At 44.1% G+C, this 17828-nt stretch overlaps 1 protein-coding gene across 3 annotated transcripts; it reads right to left on the bottom strand.

Moving 5' to 3' along the window:
• Nucleotides 1-266: 266 nt before the first annotated feature.
• Nucleotides 267-17099, bottom strand: LOC120918594 (small nuclear ribonucleoprotein-associated protein B'-like). Of its 3 annotated transcripts, XR_005744423.1 has the most exons (14): nucleotides 15933-17069; nucleotides 14087-14217; nucleotides 13849-13923; nucleotides 13498-13627; nucleotides 13237-13339; nucleotides 12911-13019; nucleotides 12682-12752; nucleotides 11865-11995; nucleotides 11168-11297; nucleotides 10896-11005; nucleotides 10417-10539; nucleotides 10162-10253; nucleotides 1037-1157; nucleotides 267-425 (listed from the first exon to the last, which is right to left on the bottom strand). XR_005744423.1 is itself a non-coding variant. In XM_040330264.1 (6 exons), exons 1-4 carry the CDS (start codon nucleotides 16063-16065, stop codon nucleotides 10248-10250), a joined length of 372 nt encoding a protein of 123 aa, XP_040186198.1. In that variant the 5' UTR covers nucleotides 16066-17099; the 3' UTR covers nucleotides 267-425; nucleotides 1037-1157; nucleotides 10162-10247. The 3 variants fall into 3 exon arrangements, 1 of the variants encoding a protein (XP_040186198.1); XR_005744424.1 differs by lacking the exons at nucleotides 13498-13627; nucleotides 13849-13923; nucleotides 14087-14217 and having other exon boundaries at nucleotides 15933-17063; XM_040330264.1 differs by lacking the exons at nucleotides 11168-11297; nucleotides 11865-11995; nucleotides 12682-12752; ... (3 more) ...; nucleotides 13849-13923; nucleotides 14087-14217 and having other exon boundaries at nucleotides 15933-17099.
• Between the last annotated feature and the right edge of the window lie 729 nt (nucleotides 17100-17828).

Raw genomic sequence — 17828 nt, 5'->3', positions numbered from 1 at the left:
CGACTATACCCGAGTGTACTGCGCTCGGTATATGCCGGAGCAGTGGTTCAAACAGCGCAGGGAGGACACCGCGATGGCCACCGGACCAGACGAGGCCACCGATGGGCAAGACACAGACGAGGGGCATCCAAACCAAGTCCCCCCCCCCCCAGGAATTTTCCTTCAAGTTCAGGGGTGCGAGCTATACGCCGGGCACGTTATAGCAAGATAAATACGGTACTTCATATGGAAGAAAGCTCAATTAGCATTTCAGCTGACAAAAAAAGTGAGTTTTTTTTACTTTATTAAAAATTTACAAAGAAAAGGTTACAAAACATTTAAACAGTCCCATGACAAGAGCCAATGAGGAACACCAGATGTACAAGTGAAGTCTTCAGGCAGCTTGGATCATGGCCTGGTTGGCCTCATGCTTGGTGGTGGAGGACCTGTAAAATAAGACAATTTTCTTAGAGCAAGCAACACTAGGACAACTTTACTTCTTCCATTCAAAGCAAAATTAACCCATCAGCTCACGTTTTGTAGACTGAACCAGATGTCTGCCGGACACCCACAATCATTCCCCAGAGGCAGGCAGAACAGGGATCTGCACATGTAAACAAAGCAGATTGCCAGTCGAAGAGGGGAGGGCAGAGATCTGATCTTCCTGCTAAGCAGCAACACAGGTCTGTTTTCCCAGTCAGTCCATCCCAGTTAGAAAACACTCCCAGGGAACACACTTAACCCCCTTAATCGCCCTTGTTAACCCCTGCCAGTGTCAAGTACAGTAACAGTGCATATTTAGCACCGATTACTGCAATGTCACTGGTTTCCCAGAAAAGTGTCAGTGTCCGATTTAGCGGTTGGTCCTCTGCCTGGGGGCATGCCCATGGGTGGCTTCATGCCTACATAAATAAGACAGTAATAGGCAGATCAGACATCGCTTAGAACACAAGACTAGATCTCAGGGTAATCCTGCAAGGATTCATCAAAAGAATCAGAACCAGGCTTCTCATCACAGATCAAGTCTAGCACAGCAAAAGACCAAAAATATTCATACCTGGTGGGGGTACTCCACGACCCATTGTGGCGGCGGACCACCATGTCCTTCAGCAGCACACTGTTGGGGCCCTAGAAAAACTGTGGCTGCTATAGCAACGTTGCCACTGCTGAGGTATCACCTGTAATGACAAACCAACAATTTCACCTTCAATAAGTTAGATTGAAGTTTTCTAAAATACAAACAACCTGTACAGGTATATACAGCATCAGAAAATTCCAGGATGATATCCAGCAAACGTCAAGGGAGAGACAACTGGTGTAATAAGTATTCCAAGATTATACAAAACCATAATGTTTAACAAAAAATGTGAATGGAGCATAAAGTAATAGGGGCTTGTAAATGTAGGACAGTAGTGTAGGACAGTAGTAAAGTCCACCCAAAAGGCAACACATAAAAACAGAGGCCTCCAAAGTGAGGGGGCCTCAGAGGGGGGGGGGGGAGTGAACGATAAGTTTAAAAAAACGACAGCGGGGTACGCTAGCTGGAGCTTCAAGTTCTACATAAGCCATTTCAAAATGTACCTACTGTATATACTACCATGTTATACAGATTGTTTTGTAGGTTTCATTTTTCACAAAATGGAATGAAACACAAGCAGTGCTTTAGAGAATATTGGTAAAGGACTATACAAGGCATGCTTGGAAATCTTGTAAGCACATCTGCCAACTGCATGTAAATGGTTTACCTGCTGAGATGGTCCTCCAACACCCTGCTAAGCCAGTAGGGGCTTGCGGAATAGGAGCACCAGCTGGCACACTGACTACGGGTCCTACTACTGTATAAACCCTAGGAAAGATTAGTGATCCAAATAAAGGGCTCAGTATTGCAATCAATATCTTCACATTGAACTACAATGTTAGGAGCTTCCAAGAAAAAGAACCCCAGAGAAAAAAAAAAAAAAAAAAAAAAAAAAAACACAAGCTTAAAAGCGGTAGTAAACCGTCCAGTACAATCTCTACAATTTAATATTCTTAAAGACCATCTACTTCTATTGATTGCTATATGTAGATCTACATTACTAGCCTTACTGTATAAACTGTTGATCTTGTGGAGTGCAATTCCTGTAGTAAGCCCGCACCATTTCGTTTGTGGTCTTCCGCGTCTCATTCAATTACAATTTCCGCCCACAGCTCCCCCTCGTCTCTAATCCCACGCGTGCCCAATATGGTCACAATATTCAAGCCTCTTTTACGTGTTAACCATCATGCTCTTGGATTCGCACAAAGCATTGCGGGATGTCAGGGCAGACGTCTACATGAGGAAATGACGCAGCCCCGACAAAGAATTTATCCGGCAGAGGCTCTGCTTGCCAGAATGAATGTGGATCCGGCACATGTCCCCACTCGATAATGCACTGATAACTTTGCAATGAAACAGGTAAAAAAATAAAATAAAAAAAGCTACCAGCAAATGATTTTAAATAATGACATGCACAAATATATGTAAAGTAAACATTTTGACTATACAACTGCTTTAAGTACAAGAGGCTAGTATTGAGGTATATTCATAAAAGAAAACTTACAGTGGGTACGGGAAGTATCCAGACCCCCTTAAAATTTCACTGTTACATTGCAGGTATTTGCTAAAATAATTAAAGTTAATTTTTCCTCATTAATGTACACACAGCGCCCCATATTGACAGAATAGCTGACATTGCAGATTAAAAAAATAAACTGAATACTTGGGACCATTTGATATTTCAGACCCTTTGCTCAGTATTTAGCAGAAGCACACTGTGATACAGCCATGAGCCTTTGAGAAAGATGCAACAAGTTTTCACACCTGATTTGGGGATCCTCTACCATTTCACCTGACAGAACTGGAGAGGATCTGCAAGGAGGAATGGCAAACGGTGGACAGCCATTTTTAGGTCTCTCCAGAGATGCTCAATTGGGTTCAAGTCAGGGCAGTTGTTGTGAAGCCACTCCATTATTTTAGCCGTGTGCTTGGGGTCATTGTCTTGTTGGAAGGTAAACCTTCAGCCCAGTCTGAGGTCCTGAGCACTCTGAAGGTTTTTGTCCAGGATATCCCTGTGCTTGGCGGCATTCATCTTTCCCTCGATTGCAACCAGTCACCCTGCTGCTGAAAAAAAAAACACAGCATGATGCTGCCACCGCCATGCTTCACTGTTGGGACTGTATTGGACAGGTGATTAGCAGTGCCTGGTTTTCCCCACGCGTGCCGCTCAGAATTAAGGCCAAAAAGTTCTTGATCTCAGACCAGAGAATCTCTTTTCTCACCATCTTGGAGTCCTTCAGGTGTTTTTGTAGCCAACTTCATGCAGACTCTCATGTGTCTTGCACTGAGGAGAGGCTTCCGTCGGGCCACTCTGCCATAAAGCCCTGATTGGTGGAGGGCTGCAGGTATGGTTGACGTACAACTTTCTCCCAACTGCATCTCTGGAGCTCAGCCACAGTGATCTTTGGGTTCTTTAACTCTCACCAAGGCTCTTCTCCACCAATAGCTCAGTTTGGATGGACGGCCAGCTCTAGGAAGGGTTCTCGTCGTCCCAAATGTCTTCCATTTAAGGATTATGGAGGCCACTGTGCTCTTAGGAACCTCAAGTGCAGCAGAATTTTTTGTAACCTTGGCCAGATGCGTGCCTTGTCACAATTGAGCTCTTCAGGCAGTTTTTTTGACCTCATGACTCATTTGCTCCAACATGCACTGTGAGCTCCAAGGTCTTATATACAGGTGTGTGGCTTTCCAAATCAAGTCCAATCAGTATAATCAAACACAGCTGGACCCAAATGAAGGTGTAGAACCATCTCAAGGATGATCAGAAGAAATGGACAGCACCCAAGTTACATATACGACTGCCACAGCAAAGGGTCCGACTACTTCGGACCATGTGATATTTGTTTTTTTTAATAAATCTGCAAAAATGTAAATTGTGTTTGTCCGTCAATATGGGGTGCTGTGTGTACATTGAGGGGAAAAAAATGAACTTAAATGATTTTAGCAAATGGCTGCAATATATGAGGGAAACATTTAAGGGGTCTGAATACTTTCTGTACCCACTGTACAGAACCTTCTACCACAAGGGCCAACTCCCAAAAAATACTTATTTAATAAAGACTACATAATGCAAGTTCTGGAATTTGTCCATATAGCCTGAAAGATTGCATAAAAGATACCCAGGTAAGGTCACAGCAACCAGAGATTCTCTAAACCAGGGGTTGACAAATTTGCTTGGAATCTAGGAGCCAGCTAAAAAAGTTAGGAGCCAGAAAACGCGCCCTGTCAAGCTTGCGCACAGAAGCGAACACATACGTGAGCAGCGCCCGCATATGTAAACGGTGTTCAAACCACACATGTGAGATATAGCCGCGATTGGTAGAGCGAGAGCAATAATTCTAGACCTAGACCTCCTCTAACTCAAATAAAAAATGTGAAAATTCAGCGCTGGGAAATACAAATAGAAAATATATGCTAGCCAGCACTAAGAATGAATTCATAAAAATATTCCCAAAGAATCAGTGAAAAAAGAGTGCGGCGCAAACAAAATTATTAACACATAAATAAAAATAGAAATGTGCCAATGAAAAAATGTCCAAGTGTCCAAAAAATATATAATGTCCTTAAGTGAAACAAATCACACAAATAAATCCGGCAGATTTTTTTAAACGTCGCCTATGGGGATTTTAAAGGGTAAAAGTTTGTCGGCATTCCACGAGCGGACGCAATTTTGAAGCGTGACATGTTGGGTATGAATTTACTCGGCGTAACATCTTCCATAATATAAAAAAAAAAATGGGGATAACTTTACTGTTGTCTTATTTTTTAAATTAAAGTGTAATTTTTTCCCAAAAAAAGTGCACTTGTAAGACCGCTGCGCAAATACGGCGTGTCAGAAAGTAATGCAATGATCGCCATTTTATTCTCTAGGGTGTTACGATAAAAAATATATATAGTGTTTGGGGGTTCCAATTAGAGGGAAGATGGCAGTGAAAATAGTGAAAAGTGACATTAGAATTGCCGTCTAACTTGTAATGCTTAACTTGTAATACCAACGGCTCACCACCAGATGGCGCCAGCTTACAAAAAAAATTGTATTTTTGTACTCACCGTAAAATCCATTTCTCTGAGTTCATAGACGGACACAGCCTTCTTTGACATTAGGGTTATGCTTCTTCCTACCAGGAGAGTTTAGGCAGAATTTAACAGCACTTAAAGTGTTAAAACCTTTCCTTCGTGCCGCTCCTCCCAGGGGGCGTGGCTCCCCCAGGCATAACCCACACCCTGCTCTAGGAGCCTCAGTCCGCAACAAGCAGTACAAACCAAGGAGGGATGGGTGCTGTGTCCGTCTATGAACTCCGAGAAATGGATTTTACGGCGAGTACAAAAATCCTATTTTCTCTTCCGTTCATAGACTGACACAGCCTTCTTTGACATTAGGGACGTCCCCAAGCAGTGTCAAAAAATTCGAGGGGTGGGAAAGTAACACAGCAAACCAGGTTACACCCCAAACAAAAACCGGAGTTGCTCAACAGAGAAACTCCAAACAAACTGCCACCCGTAACCCCCCAGAGTAACAACACACAGTCCCCCAACACACGGGCCCCGGTGGTAATAAAGAAAACCCAGGAGGCCCCCCTTCACAGCCACTACCCAGTCAGGGGAAGGAGGGAGAGGAAGGGGAGAGAGGAAAGCAGGGCGGACCCTCAGTCGACCTCCCCAGGGAAACATTCCAGCCAGACCACTTACCTGAGTAAGGGGCCACTACTTACCCATGCTGCGACTACCCGGCTGGAGGTATCCCAGACAGAACCAACGTCCATAAACGGTATGGCTGTCGGCCAGACACACTGACACAGCCATAGAGACCGGTCATATGTGAGCCCTAGAACCGAAGTTCCCCGGCCGCCCCTGGACGTCCCACAGCTGAGCCGAGGGCCTGCACACGCTCGATGGCCGAACATGGGGGGGGGGGGGGGACTACAAGTGTCGAGGACTCAGCCTGTCACCCAGTCGGCTGTTGATAGAAGAATCGCAGGATTCAAAAATGCAGGAACAAAAAAATAAAAGCGAGAAAAATCGCCAGGAAACACTCCAGAGAGCGCCTGACTCTCCTGTCGTTAGGCAGAAAAAGACGGAGGCTCCTAGAGCAGGGTGTGGGTTATGCCTGGGGGAGCCATGCCCCCTGGGAGGAGCGCACGAAGGAAAGGTAACACTTTAAGTGCTGTTAAATTCTGCCTAAACTCTCCTGGTAGGAAGAAGCATAACCCTAATGTCAAAGAAGGCTGTGTCCGTCTATGAAAGGGAGAATTTTTTTTTTTTTGCCCACCTGCCAAGCCGAGTCGCCAGGACACTTTCTAGTCGCCATGGCGACCTGGCGCCCGGGATTTGTCGATCCCTGCTCTAAACCATTTACATACCTGCTGTCTAACATTAATGCATTGAGACAACCTTTTGCTGATTGCACAAGACATTGTAAAAAGGTCAGGTAAACCCCTCCCAACTCACACAACCACATACAAAAGGGCTAAATTTGAAGCAGGTTGTTTGTCCAGAGTCACATGTGGTACTGGTGGAAACGGAGCCTAATGGTTCAAAGTCAGATGACAAGTCATAGCCAATAGATCACAAAGGCACCAGTTCCAATTTATGCAACTCAGTTGCCTAGAAAAGGTCCCTGCACTACAGAGACTGAAGTTGGGTAAAAGCCGCGCTTCAAATCACAAAACCTCAGGGTCACAACAGTGGAAAAGCAGCCTTAGTGTCAATATATTAGATCACATACGAGGCAAGATCCACCATGGTACCAAAAGAATATGACCCAATAAAAAAAAGTATAAACTTAAAATCACAACTTGCCTTTTAAGATTTTTCGACTCAGATCTACAGCAACTGCACTTCCAAGTGCAACGTGGATTTGCCTTCAAGTATGTTATAACTACGGGGGTTATTTTACTGAAGTATGAGGACAGGGGCATTAAGTATTTATCCAATACCCCACACCCAGCAATTCACATCAGTACCACAAAGCAAACAATTCGTATAATCACAGATTTAGTCTGGTTACAGACCCATTATACATCTATAATGGTAGAACATAGGGAGCTTCAGGTGATCGAAGTCTAGGCACAAAAAGTGCATAGCAAATACTGTTACCCCATAAAATGTACAGCTTCAGCTCCTAGACAAAATATTTGGTTATTTGGAACAGAAGCAAATGGGAGTCTCCTTAAACATAACTAGTATCCGCCCACCCACCATCAATTGACTGCATCCCAGAACGGGCACACAGCACGGCCATGCCATGTTGCAAGGACACTGCGCAACCCCAATCTCCAATGAGCCGCATCCACGGCTCTTTAACCATGTGATCGGCTGTGTCCAATTACAGCCATCACATGTAAACACAGATGGCGTTAATCTGCTCTCCTCTGACAGTTTGCAGCGAGGAGAGCCAATCAACAGCATCTCCACACAGGGGTAAATCTAGCAATGTAATCAGGGCACTGATCAAAGGCAAAAAACGGCTTAGGCAGGAAGGGGGTGCAAGTGCTCTGTAGGCAAGTGGTTAACCACTTAAGCCCCGGACCATTTTGCAGCTAAATGGCCAGGTTTTGCGATTCGGCACTGCGTCGCTTAGACAATTGCGCGGTCGTGCGACGTGGCTCCCAAACAAAATTGGCGTCCTTTTTTCCCCCACAAATAGAGCTTTCTTTTGGTGGTATTTGATCACCTGAGGTTTTTATTTTTTGCGCTATAAACAAGAATACAGCGACAATTTTGAAAAATGCAATATTTTTTACTTTTTGCTATAATAAATATCCCCCAAAAATATATATTTTTTTTTTCCTCAGTTTAGGCCGATATGTATTCTACCTATTTTTGGTAAAAAAAAAAAAAAAAAAAAAAAATCACAATAAGCGTTTATCGATTGGTTTGCGCAAAATTTATAGCGTTTACAAAATAGGGGATAGTTTTATTGCCTTTAGTTTTTTTACTACTATTGGCGGCGATCAGCGATTTTTTTCGTGACTGCGACATTATGGCGGACACTTCGGACAATTTTGACACATTTTTGGGACCATTGTCATTTTCACAGCAAAAACTGCATTTAAATTGCATCGTTTATTGTGAAAATGACAGTTGCGGTTTGGGAGTTAACCACAGGGGGCGCTGTAGGAGTTGGTGTTCACTTAGCGTGTGTTTACAACTGTAGGACTGACATCATCGATCGAGTCTCCCTTATAAAAGGGATCACTCGATCGATACGCCGCCACAGTGAAGCACGGGGAAGCCGTGTTTACATACGGCTCTCCCCGTGCTTCAGCTCCGGGGAGCGATCGCGACGGTGCGGCTATAAACGAATAGCCGCACTGTCGTCCCGGATCGCTCCCCAAGGGGATCCACCCGCCACATGCACTGGAGGGGGTCCCGATCTGACCCCCCACCCGCTAGAAGGCAAGGACGTATATATACGCCCATCTGCCTGTCCGTGCCATTGTGCGGACGTAAATAGTCGTGCGGCGGGCGTTAAGGGGTTAAATGTATAACAGCGATCGCTGTACACTTATATAGCACACACAAAGGGCCCTTTCACAATAAGGTGGAGACAGACGAAGCCTGCCAGCTCATAAGTGGGCAAACACCCACAGCAACCAATACCCCAAGAGAGGACATCCTAAGGGTAACCACCTTGTGGCAATCTGCCAAAATGATAGCAGGTGTCATGGCGCCGTGTAGCTTTGCAGACAAATTAAGTCTGCTGCAATACTTCTGGGAAGATCAAGGTGCGCCTACTGCATCATCCCCAACCTGTTCATGAACCCTCCCTGGTGTCACTTGTCAACACCAGGGAATACTCAACAAACCCATTCAGGGGGACCTCTATTCTGTCCTGGCCCAACATAGGTCCCCTTACCCCAGCAGACAGTTTGTCATTTATCAATGCTCTAGGAATCATTATAAAGAGTGTTGCAGCACTGGAGCTGGTGTCCAGGTAGTAGATAACCTGTACTTTCAGTCTGTGCATCTGTCCCTTAGGCAGTTCGCCTTTTGCTCCCATCCCTTGTCCTTTGGGGGAGAACAAGGTGGTATGAGCTCATTTTTTGTTCATTGAACAAGATGTCTGCCGGCCACCCACAATCGTTCCCCGCAGAGGCAGACAGAATAGGGATCTGCACATGTAAACAAGGCAGATCACCAATTTTAAGAGGGGAGTACAGATCTCATCTTCCTGCCAAGCAGGAACTCGGGTCTGTTTTCCCACTCAGTCCTACCCCCAGGGAACACACAACCCCTTAACCACCCCCCCCCCCCCCCCATTAACCCCTTTCCCGTGTCATTAGTACAGCAACAGTGCATATTTTTAACACCAATTACTGTGATGTCACTGGTTCCCCCAAAAAGTGTCTGACAGATATAGCTGCCGCAGTCCCCAGAAGAAAAGCCAAATTGCTGCCACTACTAGAAAAAAGATCAAATATTGCAGTTTGTAGACACTTTAACTTGTGCAACTAGATCAATACACACTTCTTGGAATTTGTTTTATCAAAAATATGTAGCAGAACACATATTTGCTTAAATTGATTACATTTGTTTTACTGGATAAGTTTAGGGGGTGAAAAAATGAACCTCACCTACTGTTGCAGGTATAATTGTTTCACTAGACAAATGAACTTCAACAGGGACACCGACCACAATAAAAGTCCCAGGTGCTGCTGTAGCAGAAGTTATCCGATTGCCACTATTAACAAGGGGATCTCTAAAGCCAACATTACAATCTGACACGAATCTCATTTGGAGATACTATGTAGTGACATACATACTCAAAAAAAAAAATCCTAGGCTTCTCTCTAGATGCCATCCTTGAAACCTGCCCCAGAGGCACTGGATCAGTTAGGTGGGTCATTTGACAGATAATCCCCCTACAGGATTGAAAAATTAATTCTTATTGCCAAGCAACTTTTAAGGCAGTGCACCTGCTCATATGTGGCAACCCCAACAGTAGAACTCGATAACTAAACATCATCCAGCATTATATACAAGGATGAAGCAACTACAACTATTACTTCTTATAGTTCAGGTTTCAAAAAGTTTACTTTTAAAACCCACACAAAAAGCCATGTTTGTTTTATTTAGATTGGGAAAGCACCTGAACTTCTTACCTCCCATTCCAGGTGGTGGCATTCCCATTGGTCCTAATTTGCCTGGGGCATGCCCATTGGTGACCTCATGCCTGGAGGTGGGCCCATCATGCCTACATAAACAAGACAGTCAGTAATGGACAGATCAGACATCGCTTAGTACAAGAATCAAGACTAGATCTCAGGGTAATCCTGCAAGGATTCATCAACAGAATCAGAACCAGGCTTCTCATCACAGATCCAGTCTAGCACAACAAAAGACCAAATTATTCATACCTGGTGGGGGTGCTCCACAGCCCATTGGTGGAAATCCACATTCCAGCAGCACACTGTTGGGGCCCCAGCAATACTAGCTGTGGCTGCTGCAGCAACATTGCCACAGCTCTGAGGTGTCATCACCTGTAATGAAACAACTTAAAAAATGTAGATGCCATCCTTTAACATTTGACCAAGAAGCCCTGGATCAGTTACGTTGGACAGATAATCCCCTAGAGGAGTGAAAAAACGAAAATAAAAAATTCTTATTGCCTAGCAATGTATTTGCTTTTAAGGCAGTGCTATTGCACCTGCTCATGTGCGGCAACCCTAACAGTAGAACTCAATAACTAAACATCCTACTCCAGAATTATAGACAAGGAAGAAAAAAAAACTACAATTACTTCCTATAGTTAATGGTTTTAAAAGGTTTTACTTTTAAAACCTACACAAAGCCATGTTGGTTTCATTTAGCTTGGGAAAGCATCTGAACTTTTTACCTCATTCCAGATGGTGGCAGTCTCATTAGGTTGCAGCATTCCCATTTTTGCCTCCTCTGCCTGGAGGTTGCCCATTGGTGGACCCATGCCTGGAGGTGTGCTTATCATGCCTATATAAAATAAGACAGTCAGTAATAGACAGATCAGACATCACTTAGTACACAAGTCAAGACTAGATCTCAGGGTAATCCTGCAAGGATTCATCAAAAGAATCAGAACCAGGCTTCTCATCACAGATCCAGTCTAGCACAGCAAGAGACAATTATTCATACCTGGTGGGGGTGCTCCATGACCCATTTGTGGCGGTGGACCTCCACATCCTCCAGCAGCACACTGTTGGGGGACCAAGCAATACTAGCTGTGGCTGCAGCAGCAACATTGCTGCGGCTCTGGTGTGATCCCCTGTAATGACAAACCAAAATTTTCACCTTCAAGTTGCATTGAAGTTTTTCCAATATACAAAAAAATCTGTACAGGTTTATAAATACAGTATCAGAAAACTATGATAGCCAGCAAATGTCAAGGGAGAGACAACTGGAGTGTAATAATTCCAAAAATTACATTCAACTGTAAAGTCAACGCTTCACAAAAATCAATGGAGCATCAATATAAAAGTGTCTCGTAAATAAGTGTAAGGCAGTAGTAGAGTCCACCTTATAAAAGGCAACATACATAAGAGGCCTTCACAGTGAGAGGGACCAAGGGAGAAGAGTGAACGATAAGCAAACAGCAGGGGTACCCTAGCTAGAGCCCTAGGGCTTCAGGGTCTACATAAGCTATCAATTTCAAGCTGTACCTACTGTATATACTACTGCATTATGCCTACACAAAACAGTCAGATCAGATATCGCTTAGTACATGAGTCAAGACTAGATCTCAGGGTAATCCTGCAAGGATTCATCAAAAGAATCAGAACCAGGCTTCTCATCACAGATCCAGTCTAGCACAGCAAGACAAAATTATTCATACCAGGTGGGGGTGCTCCACAGCCCATTGATGGTGGTGGACCTCCATGTCCTTCAGCAGCACACTGTTGGGGACCCAGCAATACTAGCTGTGGCTGCTGCAGCAACATTGCCATGGCTCAGAGGTGTCCTCACCTGTAATGAAACAAATTCACCTTCAATAAGTTAGATGCCATCCTTCCAACCTGATCAGGAGGCCCTGGATCAGTTTAGGTGGGTCATTTTAGTTTCTCAATCCTGTAGGGATTATCTGTCAAAGAAAAACTGTTGCCTAGCAATGTTCTTGCTTTTAAAGGGGTTGTAAAGGTTCGGCTTTTATTTTCTAAATAGGTTCCTTTAAGCTAGTGCATTGTTGGTTCACTTACCTTTTTCCCTTCTAAAGGTTTGTTTACTTGGTTTGAATTTCTCACTTCCCGTTTCTCCTCAGTAAGCTTTCCATCATCCAAGCGAGCGGTGGAAAGTCATTTAGAACAGCTTACTGAACACCTTACTGAGGAACAGGAAGTGAGAAATTCGACAAAAAAAAAAAAATATTTTGAAGGGAAATCGAAAGAAAAGGTAAGTGAACCAACAGCACTAGCTTAAAGTAACCCATTTAGACAATAAAAACAAACCTTTACAACCCCTTTAAAGCAGTGCTATTGGCACCTGCTCATGTGTGGCAACCCTAACCATAGAACTTAATAACTAAACATCCTCTAGCATTATGTACAAAGATGAAGCAACTATTACTTCCTATAGTTCCAAAAGGTTTTACTTTAAATGAAACCAACATGGCTTTGTGTAGATTTTAAGATTGGGAAAGCACCCAAATTTCTTACCTCTAATTCCAGGTGGCGGTACCATTTGGTCCTCCTCTGCCTGAGGGCATTGCCCATAGATGGTTTCATGCCTACATAAACAAGACAGTTAGTAATGGGCAGATCAGGCATCGCTTAGTACACAAGACTAGATCTCAGGGTAATCCTGCAAGGATTCATCAAAAGAATCAGAACCAGGCTTCTCATCACAGATCCAGTCTAGCACAGCAAAAGACCAAATTATTCATACCTGGTGGCAGTGGACATCCACGTCCTCCAGCAGCACACCGTGCTGGGGCTGCAGCAATACTAGCTGTGGATGCAGCGGCAATGTTGCCACGGCTCTGAGGTGTCATCACCTGAAATAACAAACCAAAAGTCTCACCTTCAATAAGTTAGATTGAAGTTTTCCAAAATACCAACAACCTGTACAGGTATATAAACAGTCTCAGAAAATTCCAGGACGATATCCAGCAAACGTCAAGGGAGAGACAACTGGAGTGTAATAAGTATGCCAAAATTGCATACAAAACATAATGGTTTAATTTAGATTGGGAAAGCACACAAACTCCTTACCTCTCATTCCAGGTGGTGGCATTCCCATTGGTCCTCTGCCTGTGGGCATGCCCATTGGTGGACCCATGGGTGGCCTTCATGCCTGGATGTGGGCCCATCATGCCTAAACAAACAAGACAGTCAGTAATAGGCAGATCAGACATCGCTTAGTACACAAGACTAGATCTCAGGGTAATCCTGCAAGGATTCATCAAAAGAATCAGAACCAGGCTTCTCATCACAGATCCAGTCTAGCACAGCAAAAGATCAAATTATTCATACCTGGTGGGGGTGCTCCACAGCCAATTGATGGTGGTGAAGCTCCACGTCCAGCAGCACACAATGCTGGGGCCCCAGCAATACTAGCTGTGAATGCTGCGGCAATGTTGCCACGGCTCTGAGGTGTCATTGCCTGAAATGACAAACCAACAATTTCACCTTCAATAAGTTAGATTGAAGTTTTCCAAAATACAAACAACCTGTACATGTATATAAACAGTATCAGAAAGTTCCAGGACGAAATCCAGCAAACGTCAAGGGAGACATAACTGGAGTGTAATAAGTATTCCAAAATTGCATACAAAAAAACATGTTTGTTTAATTTAGATTGTGTGCTTTCCCCAAACTTCTTACCTCTCATTCCAGGTGGTGGCATTCCCATTGGTCCTCCTCTGCCTGGGGGCATGCCCATTGGTGGAACCATCATGCCTACATAAACAAGACAGTCAGTACTAGGCAGATCAGACATTGCTAAGTACACGAGTCAAGACTAGATCTCAGGGTAATCCTGCAAGGATTCATCAAAAGAATCAGGACTAGGCTTCTCATCACAGATCCAGTCTAGCACAGCAAGAGACAAAATTATTCATACCTGGTGGGGGTGCTCCATGACCCATTGGTGGCGGTGGACCTCCACGTCCTCTAGAAGCATACTGTGTTGGGGCCCCAGCAATACCAACTGTGGCTGCTGCAGCAACATTCCTACAGCTCTGGTGTGATCACCTGTAATGACAAACCAACATTTTCACCTTCAATAAGTTGGATTGAAGTTTTTCCAAAATACAAACAACCTGTACAGGTATATAAATACAGCATCATAAAATTCCAGGATAGCCAGCAAATGTCAAGGGACAACTGGAGTGTAATAAGTATTCCAAAAATTGCATTCGACTGTAAGGTCAACGCTTCACAAAAATCAATGGAGCATCAATATAAAAGTAAGAGAGGCTCGTAAATGTAGGGCAGTAGTAGAGTCCACCTTACAAAAGGCAACATGCATAAAACAGAGGTCTTCACAGTGAGAGGGGCCAAGAAGGGAGTAGTCAACGATAAGTAAAGGACAGCAGGGGTACCCTAGCTAGAGCCCTAGGGCTTCAGGATCTACATAAGCCATCAATTTCAAGCTGTACCTACTGTATATACTACTGCATCATGCCTACACAAATAGTGAGTAATGGGCAGATCAAACATTGCTTAGTATTTGAGTCAAGACTAGATCTCAGGGTAATCCTGCAAGGATTCATCAAAAGAATCAGAACCAGGCTTCTCATCACAGATCCAGTCTCGCACAGCAAAAAAAACATTCATACCTGGTGCGGGTGCTCCACAGCCCATTGGTGGACCTCCACGTCCAGCAGCACACTGTTGGGGACCCAGCAATACTAGCTGTGGCTGCTGCAGCAACAATGCCATGCTCTGAGGTGTCCTCACCTGTAATGACAAACATATTCACCTTCAGTAAGTTATAGTTTAACTAAATACAAAAAACCTGTACAGGTATATACAGTATGAGAAAATTCCAGGATGATATCCAGGAAACGTCAAGGGAGAGACCACTGGAGTGTAATAAGTATTCCAAAATTGCATACAAAACCAGTGCCCCAAGACGATGTTCTATTGAGCGAAACGCGTCGGGAGAAGACACTGACCTTTTCTGCCAGTTTTTTGTACAAAGCGCTTTATTACTCCGGTCACACGTGAGTGAAAATTTTTACTATTTTAATAAATTTTGAACCATACGCAGTATCACGCTATGTGCGTTTTAATTTTCCTTTGGTAAACCATCGATTCCAATATCTGAGAAACCTATATGGATATCGTATAATCGGCACCACTCAGAAGGAAGGACTATTGCAGTATACATCTCTTTCCCTCAGCAGATGACATCAGGTTCTCTGTAACCTCACAAGCCTGCATGACTTGATAGGTATACACCTATTCGAGTCTCATCATCTGGTAAGCAGATATTTTTCCCATTTTCCACGGTTTCAGGAACCTGTATTCTATTGCTCTTCATCTTCTTCAGGGATTTGATTACACTGTGGACTTTGGTCTATTCATTATTTGAAATTGTCTTATCATATGGACTTTTATTGGAATTTTTTTAGCGCCACACTTGTTTTTTCTGCATACAAAACATGTTGCTTTCATCTAGATTGGGAAAGCACCCAAACTCCTTACCTCTCATTACAGGTGGTGGCGGTCTTATATTAGGTGGTGGCATTCCCATTGGTCCTCCTCTGCCTGGGGGCATGCCCATTGGTGGACCCATCATGCCTACATAAACAAGACAGTCAGTAATAGGCAGATCAGACATCGCTTAGTACACGAGTCAAGACTAGATCTCAGGGTAATCCTGCAAGGATTCATCATAAGAATCAGAACCAGACTTCTCATCACAGATCCAGTCTAGCACAGCAAGAGACAATTATTCATACCTGGTGGGGGTGCTCCATGACCCATTGGTGGCGGTGGATCTACACGTCCAGCAGCATACTGTGTTGGGGCCCCAGTGATACTAGCTGTGGCTGCTGCAGCAGCGGCAACATTGTCGCAGCTCTGAGGCGTCATCACCTGCAATGACAAAACAATTTCACCTTCAATAAGTTAGATTGAAGTTTTCCAAAATACAAAAACAACCTGTACAGGTATATAAATACACTTTATCAGAAAATGCCAGGATGATATCCAGCAAACATCAAGGGAGAGACAACTGGAGTGTAATAAGTATTCCAAAATTACATAAACAGTAAAGTCAATGCTTGACAAATGTGAATGGAGCATCAATAAGTAAAAGGGGCTCTTAAATGTAGGGCAGTAGTAAAGTCCACCAAAAAGGCAACATACATAAAACAGGCCTCCACAGTGAGTGGAGCCTCAAGAAGAGTGAACGATAAGACAGCACGATAAGACAGCACGGTTACCCTAGCGATTCAGGGTCTACACAAGCCATTTCAAGCTGAAGCTACTGTATATATTACTGCCATACAGATTGTTTTGCAAGTTTCATTTTTCACAGAATGGAATGAAACATAAGCAGTGCTTTAGAGAATATTGGTAAAGGACTATAGAAAGCATCTCATGTGCTTACGTGATTCCCAAGCATACCAACTGCATGCAAATGGTTTACCTGCCTCTGACGGGGCCTGCCAAGCCAGCAGGGGCTTGCGGCATAGGAGCACCAGCTGGCACACCTACCAGCTGCTCTTCTGACTCTGGGTCCTCCAGCTGCTCCTGCCAATGGTACTCTAGCAATGCCAGTCTGCAAGAGAGTCAAATGTTACCTCTGGTCCTAGCTCTGTCAAGTTAATTAAAGGGGTTGGTAAAGCCGTTTTTCATCTTAATGCATCCTATGCATTAAGGCGAAACCTTGCACTCAACAGCCCCTCGAGCCCCTGTTTTACTTACTTGAGCCGGCTCTTCATTGGACGATTGATAGCAGTGCGGCCATTGGCTCCCACTGCTGTCAAATCAATGACGCTGCACGCCGGGGCCGAGCGATACACCATCACATGGGGAGAGTGCCCGCAGGCTAACCCCCTTGGTTGAGCACTTCCAAGAAAGGGGTTAGCTCTTGTGGGGGGGGGGGATGAGCCGAGACAGCCTGAGGGACCCCAGAAGACTAGGATCGGGGCCACTCTGCATAGAGGCAAGTATGCCATTTTTTTTATAATTTAAACCTTTACAACCCCTTTCAGTTCACAAAAAACTCACTACAGCAAAGAACTCATACTGCCTAGGCACTACTAGTCAGGTTCAGCAGTGAGAATATGAAAGTTCCTGTGTGCCCAGGACAGTTTAAACCTATCAAAATATCTCACCCCCTTGGCACAGAGGCACTAAGACCATTCACATAACTTGAGCCCTTTCCTAATGTGTTACAGCCAAGGCTCGCCATTACAAGTGCAGCATTTTCACTAAAAATACAATTGCACCAATAGCGCATGACAAAGTGCACTTTTAAAAGCCATCTGTGGCAGGTTAGTTCCCCTGGGCGAATCGCTGTCATGGTACGGCGGTTGCTTTTAGAGCCAAGGGGCACATGCTTTTTACCAAAAATATATTCATTCTCTCCTATTCTACATATCACACGCACACACACTTTGGGATATTAGCAAAAATATTGTTTTTCAAATTTGTTGCTGCTTATAGTGCAAAAAATAATATAGGTAATCAAATAACACCAAAAGAAAGCTTTATTTTGTGTACAGCGTTGCACGACGTGTGCAATTGTCAGTTAGAGCAATGCAGTGCCGTATCGTAAAAAATGGCCCGATTAACGGAGCAAATCCTTCCAGTCCTCAAGTCAGGGTTTGACAAATTTGCTTGGAATC

This window comes from Rana temporaria, chromosome 12 (assembly GCF_905171775.1).
Source record: "Rana temporaria chromosome 12, aRanTem1.1, whole genome shotgun sequence".
Taxonomy (NCBI): Eukaryota; Metazoa; Chordata; class Amphibia; order Anura; family Ranidae; genus Rana; species Rana temporaria.
The sequence above is the reverse complement of the archived record's forward strand: the minus strand, read 5'-3'. Positions and strand labels throughout refer to the sequence as shown.